This window comes from Papaver somniferum, chromosome 7 (assembly GCF_003573695.1).
Source record: "Papaver somniferum cultivar HN1 chromosome 7, ASM357369v1, whole genome shotgun sequence".
In the NCBI taxonomy this organism is placed as follows: domain Eukaryota; kingdom Viridiplantae; phylum Streptophyta; class Magnoliopsida; order Ranunculales; family Papaveraceae; genus Papaver; species Papaver somniferum.
In genome coordinates, this window is record NC_039364.1 from 29032093 (window position 1) to 29053896 (window position 21804).

The 21804-nt window shown below is 37.1% G+C and overlaps 3 protein-coding genes and 1 pseudogene across 3 annotated transcripts; 2 read left to right on the forward strand and 2 right to left on the reverse strand.

Moving 5' to 3' along the window:
- The first annotated feature begins 4100 nt into the window (after positions 1-4100).
- LOC113296823 (1-aminocyclopropane-1-carboxylate oxidase homolog 1-like) lies at positions 4101-5719 on the forward strand. The gene is made up of 3 exons (XM_026545175.1): positions 4101-4785; positions 4916-5234; positions 5330-5719. The coding sequence occupies exons 1-3, from the start codon at positions 4241-4243 to the stop codon at positions 5588-5590; spliced, it is 1125 nt and encodes a 374-aa protein (XP_026400960.1). The 5' UTR covers positions 4101-4240; the 3' UTR covers positions 5591-5719.
- Positions 5720-12100: 6381 nt separating this feature from the next.
- Positions 12101-14139, reverse strand: LOC113294442 (intracellular protein transport protein USO1-like). Its single transcript, XM_026542835.1, has 5 exons — positions 13903-14139; positions 13359-13733; positions 13133-13277; positions 12578-13057; positions 12101-12426 (listed from the first exon to the last, which is right to left on the reverse strand). The coding sequence occupies exons 1-5, from the start codon at positions 14137-14139 to the stop codon at positions 12101-12103; spliced, it is 1563 nt and encodes a 520-aa protein (XP_026398620.1).
- Positions 14140-16448: 2309 nt separating this feature from the next.
- On the forward strand, positions 16449-19156 carry LOC113294443 (annotated as a pseudogene).
- A 154-nt stretch (positions 19157-19310) lies between these two features.
- Positions 19311-20822, reverse strand: LOC113294445 (aspartic proteinase nepenthesin-2-like). The gene has a single exon (XM_026542837.1). It carries the CDS (start codon positions 20820-20822, stop codon positions 19311-19313), a length of 1512 nt encoding a protein of 503 aa, XP_026398622.1.
- Between the last annotated feature and the right edge of the window lie 982 nt (positions 20823-21804).

Here is a 21804-nt window from a genome sequence, read left to right on the forward strand (position 1 = left end):
TTTTATAAACGAATCGACGATGTTTTTATTTGACGATTCACGACAACGACGATGAATTGAAGAAGAAGAGTTAAAATGAAGGAAGTTGAAATCGGATTTTTTTTTTCTTAAAGGGCATAAGGTAACTTCAAATTCGTATAAGGTATCCCTTAGCTAGTGTCCTTGTATGGGTATAAATCAATGGCCCCTAAATCCTTTTGAGTGGCCCCTAAAAATGCCAGGATAAATTGTGGAAAAAAACTCCTCCAAAGCTGTTCAGACCTAGAGATTTATTTATTTTGGACGATATTAGACCCAGAAATGGAAGTGATAAATTACGGTGAATCCTACCTGAATGCACTGAACTCTACCAAAAAAAATCTGAATATTTTACTTGTCTAGTGTTGGAAAATGGGTTCAAATAGAGGATGAAATAAAATCAAAGAAATTGTTGTACTCCTGACTTTCAAGGCTCGAATAGATTTCTTTTAGACAATTATTTCTACCCTCCCAATATCAATTGGCGATTACAACAGGTATGCGAAATAATACCTTCAGGATACAATGAAAGCCCTACAACAGAGAAATTGGATTCAAGGTTTGTACCCCTTGACCCAATCAAGAACACACGATAAAGGTTTCTGATGATGCTTTAGAAAGAGAGAAAACAAGTTGAATTGATTGAAGAGAATGGGAGAATGCCTTCACTACTTATAGGGATATTCATGCCTGTTAGTAATGCTTTTTCACCACCAACAGACGTTTCCAAAAGCCATCAACGGTGGATTATGGGAAGAAACGCGTCTGTTCAAGTTTGAATGGAAATTTTTAGGTTTTCCAAAGTAAAACTAGAAAAAATTTCCACGGGACGCTGTCTCGGACTCTGCTAGGGGGCGTTGTCCCCTAGACCCCTACGACCTGACCTGTTAGGTCGAGCTCGGTCGGAAGGGACTACGCCCCCGGACCCCCGACAGCGGCAAACAATATTGAAAATATCCAACATCTAGAATGCCACCCCACGTTCAAATTGGATAACCGATAAAGCCAAGTTAATTGTATTTCATGTAAATGCTTGTCCAATAATATTCCAGGAATCTCAGTGAATCTGGCCTTTACAATATTATCTTCATAGAGGTTACCCAAGGGTTAAACAGGGGAGACTCATTATGCTTTTTTACAACAGGAAAATGGACATATCGTGTAGTGCTAGTGGTAATACTACTGGAGGAGACAATGATGCAGACACGTCCTTGGTGAATTATAAACTGGTAAGACTCTTGGCATTGGAGCATTCTCTAAAGTGAAACTTGCAGACCATATACCAACTGGAATCAAAGTTGCTATCAAGATTTATAATCGCCGCAAGCTCAAGAAAATGAAAATGAACGAAGACAAGGGTAAGTAAAGATTCATAGGAAATGTAAAACATGATTATTTTTTGTCACAAATCAAAATGACCATTTCGCATCCCTGCGCGCAGTTATGAGAGAAATAAAAGCAATGAGGTTGTTATTCATGCATCCTCATGTTATACGACCTTACGAGGTTATAGTAACTCCCTGTTACATATACCTTGTAACGGAGTGGGCGAAAAACGGAGAGCTATTTGATTACCTTGTAGAGAAGGGTAGATTACAGGATTATGAAGCTCGGTACCTTTTTCGGCAGGTGATATTTTCCATTTAATGGGCTCATAAGCAAAATTCATAGGAAGTGTGTGGTTCAATAAACTTATGATAACTTGTCAGCCGAACCTAGGTATAATTTCAAAAAAACAGAGGTTCGGCTCAAAAGTTATCAGCCGAACTGTTCATCTGGTCAGCAGATCTGAGTTTTAAAAATTCAATTTTTTGGCAGATTCAACTTATAAAAGGAAATTAAACCTCGATAGAAGTTTACCTCTGATTTGAATCACACATTTTGGTCATTTCTAATCACTAAAATCTCAAAAGTCAAAACCCAAGCTTTTTTTCTTCACTTCTTCTTCTTCCTCTCAAAAATCCCAACTCTCTCACATAAATTTGATTTTTCTACTAATTCACCACTAATAATTTAATGTTTAATCAATCCTTAAAATTCATACTTAATCATTTCTAATCATAATCATTTACACTAATTATATAAGGGTAGTTATGCCATTATCAAAAATGGTGGATGAGGGGTGATGTTGTTTTTTATTTAGTGACCCTATTTTGACATTATCTAGTATGCCTCAAAAAAATCTAGTTTGAAACCTATTTTGAGGCATACTCATTTTTTTAAGGCATACTCATCCATTATATTATCTAGGGTGGGTTTATAAGGGGTGTCTAAAGGTAGTGCAATTACCTATATATCCCTAAATAATTTCAATTTGTCATAGTTCCCTTATCCTCAAAAACCTAAAATTAAAAACCAAAATAAACTTTAAACTTAAACATCTAGGACTCCAATTCAATAAAGAAATTAATCAAACAAAGGAAACACGAATCGAAGTGAGCGATGTTGGAATGCGAAATCCAAATCTCAATTGCTCTTAGATGTATTTTAGAATGTATGCGTAACAAACCCATATTGTTTTTGATTGATTTTATTTTGTTTGATCGGTAGAATATGATTTCAAAGATGAAATTAGGGTTTTCAGAAGATCAGTTCGGTTGATCTTGCAGTATCAATTTTGAGCCGAACTTAGTGTATGATTTAGAGAAACACTATGTTTGGCTAATGCGACTTTACAATATTTTCAGCCGAACCTCAATTTTCCAGCCGAACCTCAATTTTTCAAGCCGAACCTAGTGGATGATTCAGTTTCTGAGTGAAGTTCGGCTGACAAGTTATCAGCCGAACCTATGTATAATTTCAAAAAAACAGATGTTCGACTCAAAAGTTATCAACCGAACTGTTCATCTGGTCAGCAGATTTGGGTTTTAAATATTCAATTTTTTGGCAGATTCAACTTATAAAAGGAAATTAAACCTCGATAGAAGTTTACCTCTGATTTGAATCACACATTTTGGTCACTTCTAATCACTAAAATCTCAAAAGTCAAAACCCAAACTTTTTCTCTTCACTTCTTCTTCCTCCTCTCAAAAATCCCAACTCTCTCACATAAATTTGATTTTTCTACTAATTCACCACTAATAATTTAATGTTTAATCAATCCTTAGAATTCATAATTAATCAATTCTAATCATAATCATTTACACTAATTATATAAGGGTAGTTATGCCATTATCAAAAACGGTGGATGAGGGGTGATGTTGTTTTTTATTTAGTGACCCTATTTTGGCATTATCTAATATGCCTCAAAAAAAATCTAGTATGCCTGAAAATAGGTTTAAAAATTATTTGTGATGTAAAAAGATTATCTCTGGCGTGGAATACTGTCATATAAACATGGCGGCTCATCGAGAACTGATGAAGCCTGAGAACTTACTTTTGGACTCAAATGACAATGTGAAAATCGCCGATTTTGGATTGATAATTTCATGCGCGATGGTCGTTTTTTAGAAACAAATTGCGGAAGTGGAATTATGCTTCCACCAAGGTAACAAGTAATTTCAACAATATCAGCAATATATCTTGGATGTGATCAGTATCCAGAAGACTGAAATTTGAAGTTAATGTGTACGGCCGCAAGATATAGGCAATAGCCCATATCACCCATACACTTACATGTTATCCTTGTCATTTGCTTGACCGCAATCAAACTGATACGATTTGTGTGTTTAATGAATCGTAACAGAAAACGCTTCAGCATAACGAGCCCGTCTAGATCAGTTGGTTGAGCGCAAGGCTCTTAACCTTGTTTATCCAGACTCTTGAGTCGAGTCATATTTTTTTTAGAAAAAGAAAAAAGAAAAACAGAAGTTCATGGACAAGAACTGAAACAGGGGAGCTTCCTCCCTGAGCAGCAGCAAGTACATCACCTCTATGATCTCCTAGCATGTCACCAAATCCAGCAGAATGTTCTATAGTTTATTGCTGGATTTATCCCTATATTTCTCTTCCGTCATGGGTGACGTGGAGTAACTTGTCGATATTGAAAATGGGTAAAGGGGAATGAAACCGTGGCAAGACTAACATCAGCAAGAAAAATATTTTACAAGAAAGTAAAATCTAACCAATAACCAATACATTTAGGTAGATCAGTCAAGCCGGTGGTGAGTTGCATCTTATGTGTGCAATCATATATTGAAAGTCATCAGAAGCGCTTCTCCCTTGTCACCCCAAGAGAACTGATCTTGTATGCCGATACCGAGGATAAAGATCAGCCATCAAAATGGAGATTACTGGAGCTGGAGAACAGCAGCCTACCTATGATGGTCTCAAAGAACTGAAGGCCTTCGAAGATTCAAAAGCTGGTGTGAAAGGAGTAGTTGATGCTGGAATTGTAAAGATCCCTCGAATGTTTGTTCGACCACTGGATGAGCTCACTGAAGAGTTGAATCATATTGAAGATGAAAACAGCATTTTCGAGATTCCCGTGATTGATATGGGAAGCGTGGACCAAGGTGACCGTCGCCGACGCAAGGAAATTATTGATGAAGTTGGACGTGCATCGGGGACTTGGGGTTTCTTTAGATTGGTGAACCATGGAATACCTTCAACTGTAACGGATGAGATTATTGAAGGTATTAAAAGATTTCATGAGCAAGACACGGAGATTAAGAAACAATTTTACTCAAATGATCCCAAAACGGGATGCATCTTTAATACTAATTTCGATCTCTATGTATCAAAATATGCTAACTGGAGAGACACTCTAAGATGTAATCTATTATCTCCTGATCCTCTTGATCCTCAAGAATTGCCAGATACTTGCAGGTAATAAATAATCTACACTCTATTAACAGTTCTTCACTTCTAGTAATATATATATATATATATATATATATATATATATATATATATATATATGAGATTAGAATCTTATCCACTGTCATTCAAATTTCAGAGATATAATAGTTGAGTATTGGAAGCATATTATGAAGTTGGCAAATACAATTACTGGGTTGTTATCGGAGGCTCTAGGATTAGAACAAGACCACCTTAAAAGGATTTTTACTGATTTCCTGCTACTCAGTGGTCATTACTATCCAGCATGCCCTGAACCTGAACTAACCTTAGGGACAAGTAAGCATTCAGACCCGAGTTTCTTTACACTTGTTCTCCAAGATCATATTGGCGGACTGCAAATTCTTCATCAGAACCAGTGGGTCACTGTAAAACCCATCCCTGCAACTCTAATAGTGAACATCGGAGATCTTCTTCAGGTAAATAAGTGTTATGAGTTAATCTATGTTGTGCAACCCTCATTATCTGCTGCTGCATAATTGCCCAAGTAGACTTACCTTTGAATTTCAAACAGCTTATTAGCAATGACAAGTTCAAAAGCGCTCAACACAGGGTACTAGCCAACCGCAATGGACCTAGAGTATCAGTGGCATGTTTCCTGAATACAAAATTCAGTGACAACTCAAAGATTTATGGTCCTTTGAAAGAGATACTATCGGAGGAGAATCCCCCTATTTACAAATATATTACGATGAAAGAATACACTGACCATTATGTTAAGAAAGGACTTGGCGGTGTTTCCGCCCTTGATCACTTCAAGTTGCCTAGTAATTAGTTGATACAGCCTATGGGTGTCTATGGTTTTCTTTCTTCGGGGTTTGTTGTAAGTGTCTATGTTTGTTCAAGTGAACGTTTGGTTTCGTGTTATGCAATTATAAAGTACTAGTTTTTTCCTTCTCCATAATCTAATGTACTATACTATACACGAAGCTTACCTCTATTTCGAAGAAAAAACAACGACAACAATGAAACACCCGTATATCACTGCCGCATATAAGTTGGGCCGACTAAAGTACAAATTACATGTCCTTCTCTATTTCTCTTGTTGAATAATTTCCTCTCTTGAATTTATCAAAAAGATTAAAGATATACAATTAGTTTCCTCTCTTGTTGAGCATGCTACGTCAAAAATGAGAATTAGTTTTAAGAAAAGATGCTTTTCAAATTGAATAATCAAAGATCAGGATCTTGTCCTTGTTGTCATCATTAAATTTTATGACATTTTTTTTTTAAATTTCATATAAAAGTACGACCATGATTACGATCTCCCAACCCAACTCATCTAGAATTCAAAAAAGAAATCTAGAATTCAAAGTTAATACGTACAAAGTATGTTCTTTAATATCTTCTTCATGCCATATGATTCTATATGAGTTTATTTCATCGGTAGTTTGTTTATCAGTAGCAAAAGCTCCCTACTACAAGCAGGTTAGAACTATATTTTTTAATTTAGATATTTGCATTCTATAGTTAGATGATGAATTATATAGTTATCTGTTTCCGCCTTTCTGGTATGCATGGGATATAACATCATCATTTTCATATATGTTTACGATTCTTGATTAGCAAAAGAAAGAAGTTTATTATCCAACCACTTTCACGAGAGCAAAAAAATAATCATCAAAGTTACTAAAAAATGAATTTCCCTACGTATATTTTTAAATTCAACCAAGAATTGGTGTCTCAAAATTGATCCGCGCCCTTTGAATCTTTCCGACCAATATAATCTGTAAACGATTTTAAATGGCATGTCTCCTTGGGCCGCCGTTTATGGAGGGTTTCCGAACATGCATATTTTGACTGGTCATGTGACTCATGTCTTCCACATTAAAAGAGTCTTCAATGGTGAAATTTATTTATGGAAGAAGTACTTGTATAGTACAGTTAGGAGTTATATTAAGAATTCAAAGGAGAATATTTTTGCTGTTTTCTACGTCAAATTTATTTGTCTCCGAAAAGAATATTTACGGTACGGAAACTAAGAAGAAGAAAATGCATGTAGTGCACCTAGAGACCGGCTTAAATTCGTCTTGTAGGATTTAAAATATCGTACATATCAATAAATATGCGAAGTAAGGATTATCTGACGTAAGCGAAGACTATCGCACGCGGTAAAGTTGAAGTGACGTATTGGATGATGTCAGCAAAGTTCCGAGTAAAGTATGATGATCTATGCGAAGTATAAGCTGTACGAGAATGAGTGAGTGTACATGAGCCAATGTATCGCACAGTGATTCCGAAAATAGTGGATCTCTTAGCTGTCATCCACTATGAGGAATCCTATATAAAGGAAAGAGGTCATCACATAGAGGGGAGATCTCTTACTGTGAGTTAGACAAGAAACTAGGAGAGAGAAAGTTTATTTGGAGAGCAAGTAAAGTCATTGTAATCCTTTGTATCCAATTATAAACCTCGATAATTAATAAAAGAATTCATTATGATTACTTAGGTTATTGTTTAGATACATTGGGGTATGGTTGTAGGTTTTCCTGCAACTACATTTTTGGCGCCAGAAACAGCTTTGGGTGATAAATCCTGGTAGTAAATTCATAGAATCTTGGAGAAAGTAAGATCTGGAAATTGAAGATGGTGAGACTTGGATCTACTATTGAACAGGGAACAGCAGCCAGAAGGAGCAATAGAATTGCTGAAAGAAGAAGAATTACAAATCTTGACCAACAAGAAGAAAGAGTAAGAGAAAATCAAGGAAACGAAAATCAAATTGAACCTCCGCGTGAACAAGAGCGGAACAATGATATTGATTATGATAGAGTGAACGTTCATACTTCGCAAACAAGTTCAACTGAAGAGGAAACACAAAGAACTGGGAATGCAGGAAGGATTGAGGAGAATGATGCGAATATGACAATTGCAGAACTTAGACAAAGATTGATTGCATAACGACAAAGAGAAGGTGAAGAGCGTGCGAATTTGATACGTCAGAATGATGACTTAAGAGAAGAGAATCTTAGATTGCAAGAACAGGGATCAAGAAGCACTACACGGTCAAGATCGAGATCAAGCAGGAGTTCATCAAGACAAAGTCGATCTAATCAAGAAGATACTAGACGAAGACAACGCATGGAAGCCATTGAAGAAAACATGCAAGTAGATGATAATCAACAAGACCAACAAAGGAGAAGGGATGTAGCTCAAGATTTGGAAACTAATCGATATGAGCATCCGCGTGAACTTCTACATCGCACACATAATAATTTTGAAAGAGAAGAAGAGGATCCGAGGCAAGGACAGATGATATTGCATGGAAGAGAAATGTTGAGAGAAGAGAACGAGCGCGAAAGGGAAGTTACACATGTGAGGAATGAAAGAGACAGGTGAAGAAGGGAAGAAATTGAAGAGAGAGAATTGCAAGAAGCATTACGTCAAAATAATCATGATAATCGAGTAAGGCGGCGCGACCGTCATCGCATGTATGATATAGAACAAGGACGGGTTGCACTACAAGAAAGAGAAATATCAAGACATCGACATGATCACACAGGTGAAGAGGAACGACATGATAGAGCACACATCGAAACGAACATTGAAAGGCGTAGGAGAAGAAGCTGAAGAATACGAGATACAAGAGGCAGTACGTCAGAATAATCATGAGAATAGACTGAGGCAAGCAAGATTAAAAATACGAAGATATAGATCAAAGATTTAGTGAAGAAATTCTTAAAGAAATGGCGGAATTAAGAGAAATGATGACTGCGAAAACAAATGGTGGAAGGAGATAACTAGAGAAGCAGTGGAGGAAGCTGGGAAAACTCCCTTTACAAGGCAGATTCAAAGGGCAGTGATACCGTCCAAGTGCAATTTACCAACGTTCACTAGCATATTTGATGGAAACGTCTGTGCAATACACACGTGAAAGCTTACACCCGATCTCTATTGCAATGGGAAAACAATGATGCAGTAATGTGTAAATATTTTGCTGCGAGCCTGGCAGGGGAAGCTCTGAAATGGTTTGAAGGACTACCAATAGAATCCATTGGGTTATTTCACCATTTACAGAACGTCTTTTTAGAATAATATATCAGCAATAATATGTCAAGACCAGGGATTGAGACGGCATTTGGACTTCGCAGAAGAATAAATGAGAGTTTGCGTCATCTAACAACACGCTGGAGAACCATGTGTAGCGAAATGGAAGACGAGTGGATGAGAGACATCTTATTCTTGCATTTCTCAATGCTCTTTTCGCTACAGATTTATTATATACACAAATCTTCAGGATAAAGGATACAATAACAATGTCGAGTTGCGCGAATTTCAAGAAGAGTACATAACACTTGAGGAAAAGCAAAGCTATATGGAGTCATACCCAGTTGCAGTACCTGATGCGAAAGGTGGAAATGCAAGTTTACTCCCAAGACTGACAAATGATGTTGCGAGTACGTCGCAGGGAAATCAAGGAAGGAACATTGCATAAATGGAACAAAAGCTAATACCCATGGGTAGTGCAGATCAAGCAGAATTTGACAAAGAGTAAAGAGACAGACAATTTCAAAATCATGGAGGTAATAATAAGATTCAAAGAATGGATAATCCACCAAAAATTTCAGGAGGTCAACAACCATATTATAATAAAAGACAAGGAACTGGAAGGATGGTATGGGAACAGATAAACCTGCCAAAGCTGAATACAACAGTAGATAAAGTATGGGAAGCTGTCATTCTAATAGAAAAAATCCCAGAACCACATAATGTAGGAGATGAACCACCACCAGGGAGGAGGAGCAGAGAATTTTGTGTATATCATCGCTTTCATGGTCACACGACAAGTTATTGCAGAAATGTGAGGAAAATCATATTGTGAATGATTGAACAAGGAAAATTGGATCATTTCTTAGCACAACAACCAAAGAATTTACCACCACCACCACCGGGAGGAAATGTATATGCAAAGGAGAAAGGAAAGAATACATTTGTAATTGAAGTAGGCGCGAAAGCGAAGAACTTATATTGTAATTCAATTGTACATTCATTCAGAAACATAGAAGACTTCCATGACAATGTCTTAAGCAGGGTGTATGCGAGAGATGCGGATGGAAGAGAAATTCTCAATCTTGCGAAAATATCACCATTGAAGGATTGGCAAAAACAGACTATCTCATTTAGTGCGGAAGAGATACCAGGAGGAGGGGAATTGCATGAATGTCCATTAGTAGTGAAATTATGAATTAATCCGAAAGCAAAGGTATAAGATGATGAGGAAGATGAAGCAAACACTTGGGGAATAAATAGAATACTTATAGATCCTGGAAGCTATGTCGACATTCTCTTTTATCCTACATACAAAACCATGGGTGGAAGGGATGACGAATTGATTCCTTCAACGTATAAAATTTATGGCTTCAATGAAACTGCGAACAAGCCAAAAGGCGAGGTCACAAAGAGGATTCTTCTTCAGAATATGCCAACAGAAATTATATTCTATTGTGGATGTCGAATCACCCTATAACGCTCTGATTGGAAGACCTTGGATGCACAGTATCTTGGGTGTGGCTTCAACATTTCACCAGTGCATAAATTCCTTTAACCCAGGGTGTTGGTATTATAAGAGGAGATACAATTGAAAGTAGAAATTATCAAGAAATTGACATTGATAAGTGCGAAGAAAGGGAGAGTAAACGAAGGAATTGGAAAAAAGCATGCTGCAGATAGTCAAAGAGCTGAGAGGTTAATGGTGGACGCATTATATCAAGTTGGACAAACAAATAAGCAAAATAATGAAGCAGGGTTTTCTGCGAATAACGATATTAGGCGAACCAGAAATATTACTTCTACAGAAGGAGGAAGAATGCAGAGGCAGAAGTTGTGTTCTCAAGACAAAAATGAAGGGTGCGATGGTTATCGCACAGAGGATATTGAAAGGGTTATGCGAAATAATATTCTGAAAAGCATATGCGAGCTTAAGGAGATACAAAAACTGAAGGGGATAAGCGAGTAATATGGGGAATGCACATGTCTTTCTTTATGAGAAACAAGTTGATAAGAAATCTATGTACTAGAGTTGTATAAACTCAGAAATTGAAAATGGAATGACAAATTCTACTTTCTTGAAGTGATAACATGTCAAGAAAAGAAAAATTAAAATCTTTATAATAAGACCTTAATAAAAGGCACTAGAAATGATAATTTTTATCAAGATAGACTAGGAATCCGAATGTGGCGTGCAACATAGTTCGCATACATGCAAGAGGCAAAAAGTAAGACCTATCGCACGTCATAGCCGGAGAAACCTAGAAAGCATGAATCAAGGGAAAGCTATACCGACCCTGGAACTTGACTCATGGAGATTTGGGGTGAGAATAAACGAAAATGCCCATCCAGGAGAGGTACCTTAAATTTTTAGTCTAAGATAATAATCTTAGATTGAGAGACTAAGGTGAGAAAGTCTCTCCTAAGGAGTGCAGAAACTCGATCACGGCGCCGAGGTACACGGTTGAGTCAAGAGTGCACGGGGCGTCTAGAGCGTACCTTGCCACTCTTGACAAGTCCTGACTATGATGCACTCGGTCCGAAGATATCCCACTTAGGGTGCGGTCTCGCAGCCATAAACCTTATCGGTAGTGGGATGTGAGACTGCGAAATCAACTAGTTATTGGATTACCGGATGGGAAGAGCCATAACCTTAACCCGGTAGAGGTAAGCTTCCTTGAGGGGGCAACCAGGGGGAAGATAAGGACGGCACCCTCCATTTGGGAGATGAATTGTGTCAAAAGACGTAAATGTCATGAGGCTTTTTACTCAAGGAAGTATTAAGACTTGTCATATTTATGCAATAAAAACCTGAAGAGGTAATAATACAAGAAAAAAGATAAGACGAGATCAATGGGTCGATACACTACAGTGTAAAGACCGCCTGCAATCTCGTCGCACAGAATTAAGGCAAGATAAGACCTTTACATAGGAAGGCAAAATAAGACCTTGTGAGAAACATAAAATTTTAAACTAATTTTGTTTTGCAGGAATTAACAGAGCAAAAAGAGTGCTGCGAACGCATTCACACCAAATGCATGGAGAAATATAAAATAACATTAATCATACTAAGTTTATCAAGATGTGTCAATTAACAGAGGTAAGAATGGGAATGCAAAGGGAATGTTATTTTCCCCATTTAATAAACTTATATACATGCGAGAGAATGATATTTTGGACGCGAATGTGAGCAAAGGGAATTTATATTAAAGGAGTGAAAACTAATGCTCAAAAAGTGCATGTTTTTAACATTACATGAAAAAGAATTTACAACAAGTGAAAATGATTAATCTTCATTTTATTCGTTTCGCTCAGCCTCAGAACCGCTTATTTCTTCTTCAGATTCTTCATCTTCTCCCTCACTGTCCGAAATATCAGAAATATGTTCATTGTCGGGGATTTCTGGAAATTTATACTTTGTAAGAGGAATGTTATTCTCAACGCAGACTTTCTTAACAACAACTTCGCGAGCACGATTAGCATTATTACTATTATTTGAAACCGTGATGGTGAAATTCTTCTTCAATTGCCGATACTTGGAGTTGCGAGCAGATAAATCTTTTTCTTCAGAAGCTAAGCGAGTTTCTAATTCTTCAATCTTCTGAAGATAATTCTTCTCCTTATCTGCGAGATATGAATAAGCAGGTTAGGATATATAAAAAAAAAAATAGAAGATGTTATTCTCAAAGAAAAGACAAGTATTAAAAGAGCAACATTTGAACTTCATAATGGGAAACAATATCTTTAACCAGCGCGGAATGTTCAGCTTGAAGACTCACGTTTATAGCTAAATCCTTTCTAGCATCATTCAAAACCCTAGCAGCCCAACTAAATTCAGCTTCGCTCTCTATGAGAAGCTCAGAGCGAATTAAATTTCTTTCTTCGAAAAGTATGTTCTTTTCGCTCAAAGCTAAATCACGTTCTTTTTGAACCTCAATAATGGATTCTTGGAATTTTTCTAGTGCTTTCCCACCCTTAAGAGCAATCTCATCTTTCTCATTAATAAGCTTATTCTTTTTTGTTTCCAAAACTTGAATTTTTTCTTGGCTCTCAGGAAGACGATGTTTAAAGTTATTAAATGAAGTCAATAAAGATCTATGACTTTTTCTAAGAGCAGCATATTTCAGTCTTAACTCTTCCGAACTTAGATTTTCAAATCCTTGGTTGGGATAGTTATTTAAAGAAGAATTAAGTTGTTCTAAAAGGGTTTCATCATCAGGGAGATTGGCAGCCTCATCCGAAAAGTTATATAGGTCTGCGAATATAACAAAATAAGAAATGTGAATTATCGCATAAAAACAGAAGAACAAAAAAAGTAAAGGCTACATACCAATGAGTTCATCATTTCTTTCTCGGGCTCTGCGAATCAACCCACAATTGGTCGAATTCTCAGTTTTAAGCTCATCATTTTCTTTCTCAAGCTTAATAAGTCTCCTTTGGTAGTCTGAGGAGATTAAATAAGATAAACGGGCTCCCTGCAAAAACGAAAGGAAGTATTACGGTTAGGAATAAAGCAAGACTAAAGAAAAGACAAAAGGTAAAGTTGCAAATATTACCAAAGAGCCGATTGTGAATTGGAGGTTTGGATTTATCGCAGAGGCAGCTCCACGAAGAGATGGATCATCTAAAGTAGGAGCATCGCATATTTTAGAAACCATTTCAAAGGAACGATTAAATTCTTCATTGTCAACAGCAGTCAAAAGATCTCCAACAAAAAGATTGGATAACTCTTTCAAAGAAGAGGGAACTGATAAATCCTCAGGAGAAAGAATGTCGTCCTCACTAGACTCCGAACTTGAAGAAGAATCATATCTTTTACGCTTCCTGGAGAGATAATCCATTGAAGATGTCGTTTTTGATGAAGACTTAGACGTAGGCCTTTTAGGAATATTCTTACCTTTACCTGAAGTCTTATCACACAAAGATTTCACCTACACGAATAATCAAGATAAAAAGCAGAGGCAACAATATTGTTAAAGTTAAACAAAATGTTTCTTGCTTTATTGTTCTGCGAAGCTGATGCATTGTGTGAAGTCTTGGCCCTCTTAGCAGCCTGCAAAAAGGGGAATATGAAAATAAGAAATTGGAAGGAAAATATACGAGATTGAGAACATTTATGCGAAGTCCCCATACAACTTTCTTTGTCTCATCTTTGGAAAGTACAAATATCCAAGGTTGGTAAGAAGAAAACTTTCCGGGAAGAGGAATATCAGAGCCATCTTCAGCTTTACCAGAAATATAAGGACCCTCTAGAATGACAGGGAAATTAAGCCAGCTTGAGTCATTAGATCTGCGAGCAGAACTGTTAGATTTGTCATTACAATCAACATCTCGCATGATCTTATTATCTTCAGCGATACCATCTTTTCTTCTTAGCGAACGACCCATTTAGTTGAATTACTTTTCATAATTGCAACATAGTAATTTTTGAAGAAATTCAAGAGTATATTCGGTAGAGTCGATAACCTTATCACGATGCGATTCGTTTCGCACCTCATAAGGATAAGAGGTCTCTAAACCATCTGCGCGACGAGAATATTCCAATGTTATTCTGATCGCATCACCACTTAGTTGAAATATTCCCCGTGCGAATCGATCATCAGCAAGAATTTCATAGAATAAGGGAATTTCTGGGTTGAACAAGGGAATTGGAAGAATAGAAAGTTGTCCCAACGAAACAATAACTCTTTGATTGTCCCATTGTTCGGAGTTGATCAAATCAAGATTGAGTTTGGATGAATAGTTAGATGATAAAGGAAGAGAAAGTGAGTAACCTATTGAATGGAGTTTGTCTTTTAACCTGTTGAATTTTGTCTACATCTTCTTACCAGCAGGAGCCATTTTTAGAATGGGAATAAAGATGAGTAAAAGAAGTAAGTTATTTGGTGAAATAAGTTTTAGTTTTGACAAAATCAAGATCAGTGAAAGCAGTAGCAGAGAAGATGAAACAAGAAAGTAGGAAGTAAAAAGAAGAAAGAAGAAGACGAAAGAAGACATATAAGGAAAAGTTAATCCCATTTTTCAAGATTTCATTAATGCGAGGAATGAACGGATAAAACCAGGCGGTTAAAAAGACATGTCAGATAATAAGTGGTTAAAAACACACGTGTAATTAAGGAAAACTGGAATTCCGGAGGAATGCCGGCAAGATAGAATACGAAAAGATATATACATGCGATATTATAGGATGTAAATTTCTCATGTCGCTCACTTCACAATGTAAGCGAAATGAGAAGAGGCAAAATGTAGGAATGAAATATCGCACATATCAATAAATATGCGAAGTAAGGATTATCTGACGTACGAGAAGACTATCGCACACGGCAAAGTTGAAGTGACGTATTGGATGATGTCAGTAAAGTCCCGAGTAAAGTATGATGATCTATGCGAAGTATAAGATGTACGAGAATGAGTGAGTGTACATGAGAGAATGTATCGCACAATGATTCCGAAAATAGTGGATCTCTTAGCTGTCATCCACTATGAGGAATCCTATATAAAGGAAAGCGGTCATCACATAGAGGGGAGATCTTTTAGTGTGAGTTAGACAAGAAATTAGGAGAGAGAAAGTTTATTTGGAGAGCAAGTAAAGTCATTGTAATCCTTTGTATCCAATTATAAACCTCGATAATTAATAAAAGAATTCATTATGATTACTTAGGTTATGGTTTAGATACATTGGAGTGTGGTTGTAGGTTTTCCTGCAACTACACGTCTTTTCAATTTTATGAACATTCAATGGGTATTTACAGAACCCAAAGATAAACCATTTCTTGATAGAGTTTACCCGAGGGTTAGACTCATTATGCTTTTTACAACAGGAAAATGGACAAATCGGGCAGTGCTAGTGCTAGTAATACTATTGGAGGAGACTAGAGGTGTAAATTGGGCTGTGCCAGCACGAGCACAGCCCAGCCCATCCCAGCACGTGACTTAGCACATCACGTCCTAGCATGTTAGTTTCGTGGGCTATGCTGGGTTAGCCTAATCGGCACAATAGCACAGCACGCGGCACGGATTAACATGTGGCCCAGCCCAGCACGTTAAGAAAGCACGTCATAGCACGCACAAGTACACCATATAACAAGGCATAATACATCACACTTTGTGTATATTTCACAAAAGAGTCACATTCTAGCTTGTTTTTTACATTTTATGCTGGCTTATTTCTAGAACAACACATATAATACCTAAATATTTGGAAAATATATTTCAATATCGTTGTTATAATGTCGTTACTTATATTTGACTAGAACATCACTTTACATGACAATGATCCAATTTTACATTTGATGGGATAATTCTTTTTATTGAATAACTTGTTAATTTTACTTGAAATAATTTCAAATAATACGTTATCTATTTAGATTCTCATGATAATGTCCGACTTAATGTATACCATTAAGTGATTTCAAATTGTTTATAACACGTGTGCCAGCACGGCACAGAACGACGCAACACATTTATTCGGGTGTTGTGCCCGTAGGTTATGATGTGCCTAACTTTTGACTAGTAAAACACAGCACGACACAACACGTTTAAATCGTTGGCACAACACAACATGGCACGTGAAGCACGCGACTTCGTGTGTCGGGCTGTGCCGGGCCGACACGTTTTACACCTCTCGAGGAAACAATGATGCAGAAATGTCCTTAGTAAATTATAAGCCGGGTAAGACTCTTGGTATTGGAGCATTCTCTAAAGTGAAACTTGCAGACCATACACCAACCGGAATCAAAGTCGCTATCAAAATTTATAATCGCCGCAAGCTCAAGAAAATGAAAATGAACGAAGACAAAGGTAAGTAAAGATTCACAGGAAATGTAAAATATGATTTTTTTTTTTTTTTTTTTGTCACAAATCAAAATGATCATTTCGCGTCCCTGCATGCAGTTAGGCGAGAGATAAAAACAATGAGGTTGTTATTCATGCATCCTCATGTTATAAGACTTTACGAGGTTATCACAACTCCCTGCTACATATACCTTGTTACGGAATGGGCAAAAAACGGAGAGCTATTTGATTACCTTGTAGAGAAGGGAAGATTACAGGATTATGAAGCTTCGTACAGGGGAAGATCTACATGCAGGCACACTTAGGCACGTGCCCATGTTGAATTTCAAAAAAAAATATCCATCCTACCAATGTTTTACTCTAAATTTTCTAAAAAAAGACAAGAAAATAACTTGTTTGTTATTCTAGTGAATCTGTTTACATTTTCTACCATTCAAAACTTTAAATTAAGTTTATTTTATGTCCTTATAGATAACAAGATAATTAGTAATTAATGTCTATAATATCTTTTGCTACAAAAATTAAAATTTTCTTTAGTCATGCGTCATCAACTTAAACCAATTCATTAGGCCTCTACCACAAAAAAAAAAGAAAAGAAAAGCTTAACCTAACTGCAATATCATTTCTATTTTTTACAAAATTTCTTAAGAAAAGTTGATTAAATGTATATTTCTTAAGCAAAGTTTGAATATATATATGAACAGATGAACGTTGAAGGTGAAACATCATCGACTCCAGGTAATTCAACGGGAATTAGTGAGACATTGGCAGCACAAATCAATTCGAGAAACAATTAAAATGAAGAATTACCACGGTCTCCAATCCCAAACACATTTCGTAAGTGGGAGATTTTTCTTTACATAAATCTATACAAGAAATTGATTAATAAGTTTTTCCAAGTTCAATATCTCTGTTAATTTTGATTAGTAAATCCAAATCGCAGGGACAAACTCGAAGCCATTGTGAAGGAGTATTTTCTAGCATGAAAATTTTGGGGTCTCGATTATGCAACCGGATGGAAGATGACTGATTCATATATTTCGTTTTGTTACATTGAGAAAGATGTCTTTGATGCTATAAACAATTAAGTTATCATACAACTATTCAAAAGTACAAGAATTTGTAAGAGACAAATATGAAATATGTATTAACTCTAAAATTAAAAAAAATTCTAGAAAGTGCCTCTACCAACATAAGATACTGGATCCGCCGCTGACTCAGTACCTTTGTCAGCAGGTGATATTTCCACTTAATGGGTTCATTAAGAATAATTCACGAATAAACTTATGATAACACACCTAAAATTGCTTGTGCTGAAAAAAGATTATCTCTGCCGTGGAATACTGTCATACAAACATGGTGGCTCATCGAGACCTGAAGCCTGAGAATTTACTCTTGGACTCAAATGACAATGTGAAAATCGCCGATTTTGGATTGAGTAATTTCATGTGCGATGGTCGTTTCTTGGAAACAAATTGCGGAAGTTGGAACTACGCTGCCCCTGAGGTAACAAGTAATTTCCAACAATATCATCTATATATCTTGAATGTGGAGTTAATGTGTACGGCCGCATTTTAGGTATTGTCCGGAGAACCATATGCTGGCCCAGAGGTAGATGTCTGGAGCTGTGGTGTTATCTTATATGCTCTTCTGTGTGGTGCTCTTCCTTTGATGATGAAAACATTTCTAACTTGCTCAGAAAAATTAAGGTGCGTACTCCAAACTATTTTGATGTCAGAAACGCCATTCCTGTCGCATTTCTAAGTATCACGGCGCATTAATCCTCATCAGGGTGGAAGTTATTATTTACCAACTCACTTATCAACTGGAGCAAGCGATTTGATCCCGAGGATGCTTCTGGTCGACCCTATTAAGCGGATTACAATTTCTGAAATTCGTCAGCATCCCTGGTTCCAAGTTTATCTTCCACGTAACTTAGTCGTTCCTCTACGAAACACCAAGCATCAAGCAACCAGGGTAAGCAGACCTTTCCATTAGGATTCTTATTCTCTGTTGCCGCTGTTTTATGACTCGATTATATTTCTTAGTCATGCTACAACCATTTCCATGTTTGTCGTTTCTTGACGATCGCGTTGTCCAGAAAGTGGTTCGTATGGGATTTAACAGAGATTTGGTGATTAAATCTCTTTGCAGCAGAACACAAAATCAGGTGACCTGCAGTATTATACTAGCACTAGCAGATAAATGGGATGCACATTCTGATTTAAATTTCTTCATTGGTTGATCGTATCCACTATATCTTTGCGGGCAACTGTTGCATATCATTTGTTAATGGACAACAGTTTCAACGGAACGACAAGTAATCCTGCAAATGATAAGAGTACCCATGTACAACCAGTTGAAGCACGAACATCAAACGTAACACACAATTTGTCGGAGGTAACGCAATAAACTCATTTTCCTTTTTGGTGATGGCAGCTATATATGCAAGGATCGTGAGGAAAAGAAGTATGTGCTTGATTTCCAAAGGGTTAATGGATCACAGGTTTTATTCTTAGACATTTGTGCAGCTATTTTTACTCAAGTTGGTGTAATTTAAATGAACCGAGGCTTTGACAGCAGGAGAAGATACAATAACATCTTACACCAAACAACTCCAAAGAAACATTATAAGTATATGATTTTATTCGTTCTTAGCGAGAAGAGCAGAATAGATTTGTAATAATTATTAAGTAAAATTCTTAACTAGATCATTAACTTGCCATTTGGCAATTCTCTTTAGTAAATAAAAGAGACTTACCATTAACGTCGTACAAAATCCTTTTATGGGCTTGCTGCATAGCTCCTAAAGTAAAGTCATACGGATCACCGTCCACGCCAAGAATAGAAAAACAAAGAAGACTGCCGTCGTCGTGGTCGTTAGAGAAGAAAATATCAGAAACTTGATCAAGAACATAATCTGCCTGCTGAAAATGAAATGTCATCGTCGGAAACTTATTCGGGTCGAAAGTGGGTGGTATATCAAAACAAGGATCCAAATGAGTGTGAGTAGCAGCAGTAGCATCAACACGAGCACCTTGTGCTTCCATATATTCCACCAACACCTTTTTAACTCTTTCGAAATGAGGCCTTGACAAAGTGCTAAGTGGCGCCCCAGAATCTATGATAGTGCCTCTTTTCCCATCCGGCTTAATCTCGAAATCTCGACTTGTAAAATTGACTCTTCGGTCGCCTATGCTAATATCCTCTAGATGCAAGTAGTATGGCGTCCCAAAGTCCGGGTTTCGATATATTGGAGTTGTATGTACGGCTTCAGGTCCCCCTCCAATTGTTGCGTCTGAACCAAACCTTAAATACGTGTGTGAACCCGCAACGGCAGGACTAGCATGCGACTCCAAGCAGTATGCGAATTTACCTTCATAATAATAGAATTGATGTATCAAAGTGCTGAAATCTCCTTGTCCTAAACCGAGCACTCCTGCTACAAGAGCCTTACCACGTCGAGGCAGCGGTTGAGGTAGTTGATGACCATCACCAATATCAGGAACACCAAGACCGTATCCCCAATTCTTTTGTTTAAAACCACAACCCATGACAAGCTCAACTGTTTCAAGGAACTCCTCACCCGTACTTGAACCAGTAGTAAATTTTTCAAAAGCAAGATCACCAGATGTAGTTTGACCGCTCACATATCCCTGTTCATACATACAATACCCTGCGTCATTGCAATGTTGTTCGTCACACACACCCGGATTATCTTTACAAGGAATAGGATCATATGTACTCGAATCTTGATGAGGGAAAAATGGCGCATCTTGATAGAAATAAGACGTGCCGCCTTCACATTGAATCCACGTAAGATCGCTACCGGTATCCATAATTAAATAATAATCGTTATAAGCTTGTGCTTGACTGCTGAAAGTACCTATACCTACCTCAACAAGGTAGTAGTACTGTTGCTGGTGAGCCAATTCTACAGGTAGACGTACAATATCGGGATTCATCGAGCTTTTATTATGAGAAGAAGTTTTTGATCCATAGTAGTGTGCTCGAGCTTTGGATTGCCGGACGAGTCTTTCAAGTCTTTCTGCTTCTGTTAAATGATCCCCTCGATATAGAGGTGATTCTTGAGAGTCGCTACGAATCATCTTCAAACTAAAACCTCTGGGCTTAACTGCAATGCTCGAGTTTAGTAGAATTGAAAGATAAACAACTGTTGTTACAAAATTCATGTAAAAAAGCGTCGCTGCATCTTTTCTACCCATCTTTGAGCAGTTTTGAATTGGGAAAATGATTTCTTAAAGGTTGTACAAAATATATACTATAATAATATATAAGTTTGTCAAAAACTTTAAATGTAAATTTATTCTGTATACATTGAATATAACACATGCAGATTCGAATATAAGTGAATTTAAGAATTGCATAAGAAAGAAATCGTTTTATTTATGTTAAAAATATTCCTAATCTCGGATAGATTACACAACAGAGTTTTTAGTTGGCAGCCGAGCAACAAGCTGGGCACCAACTCCTTTTTGAATAGCAACACTCAATCTATGAAAAATAAAACTACCTAGGCCACTACCAGCATCGTTGTTAACTAAATAGTTTTTTAGACGCTTGAAAAAACAAACAAAATCTTCGCTGAGCTCACATAAAGTGGTGAAAGCTAAAACACCAAGACCATAACCATGCGAGGCACACTCATTCAAGTATAATTTTTTGATTTAGAATTTGTAATATATTCTAGTTGGAAGCCTAACAAGCAAAGCTCCAACGACGTACTACTACATTAATTGAACATGTTGTCGTGCTAACCTACCAACGAGCCTCATGAGGAACCAACCAAGGGAGCCGAAGTGGATAGGGGGGCTGATTATGTCGCAAGGGGGGCAAACTAACTCTACCTTCCATGTCAAATTCTGCAATACTGCGCCATCAGGGACTCGTTGGAAGTTGGTAGCCGAGCTACAAGCTGGACTCCAACACCTTTTTGAATGACAATTCCTAACCTCTGAAAAAAGAACCACCTATCTTATAATTTGCATCGTAGCTTGTAAGGCAATTCCTCAATCTTTTATTATTATTATTATTGGATAACGATTATTACATGAAACTAGTCGGAAGCCTAACAAGCTAAGCTCCAACGACGTACTACTACATTTATTGAACAGGTTGTCGTGCTAGCCTACCAACAAGCCTCATAAGGAACCAACCAAGGGAGCCGAAGCGGATAGGGATGCTGAT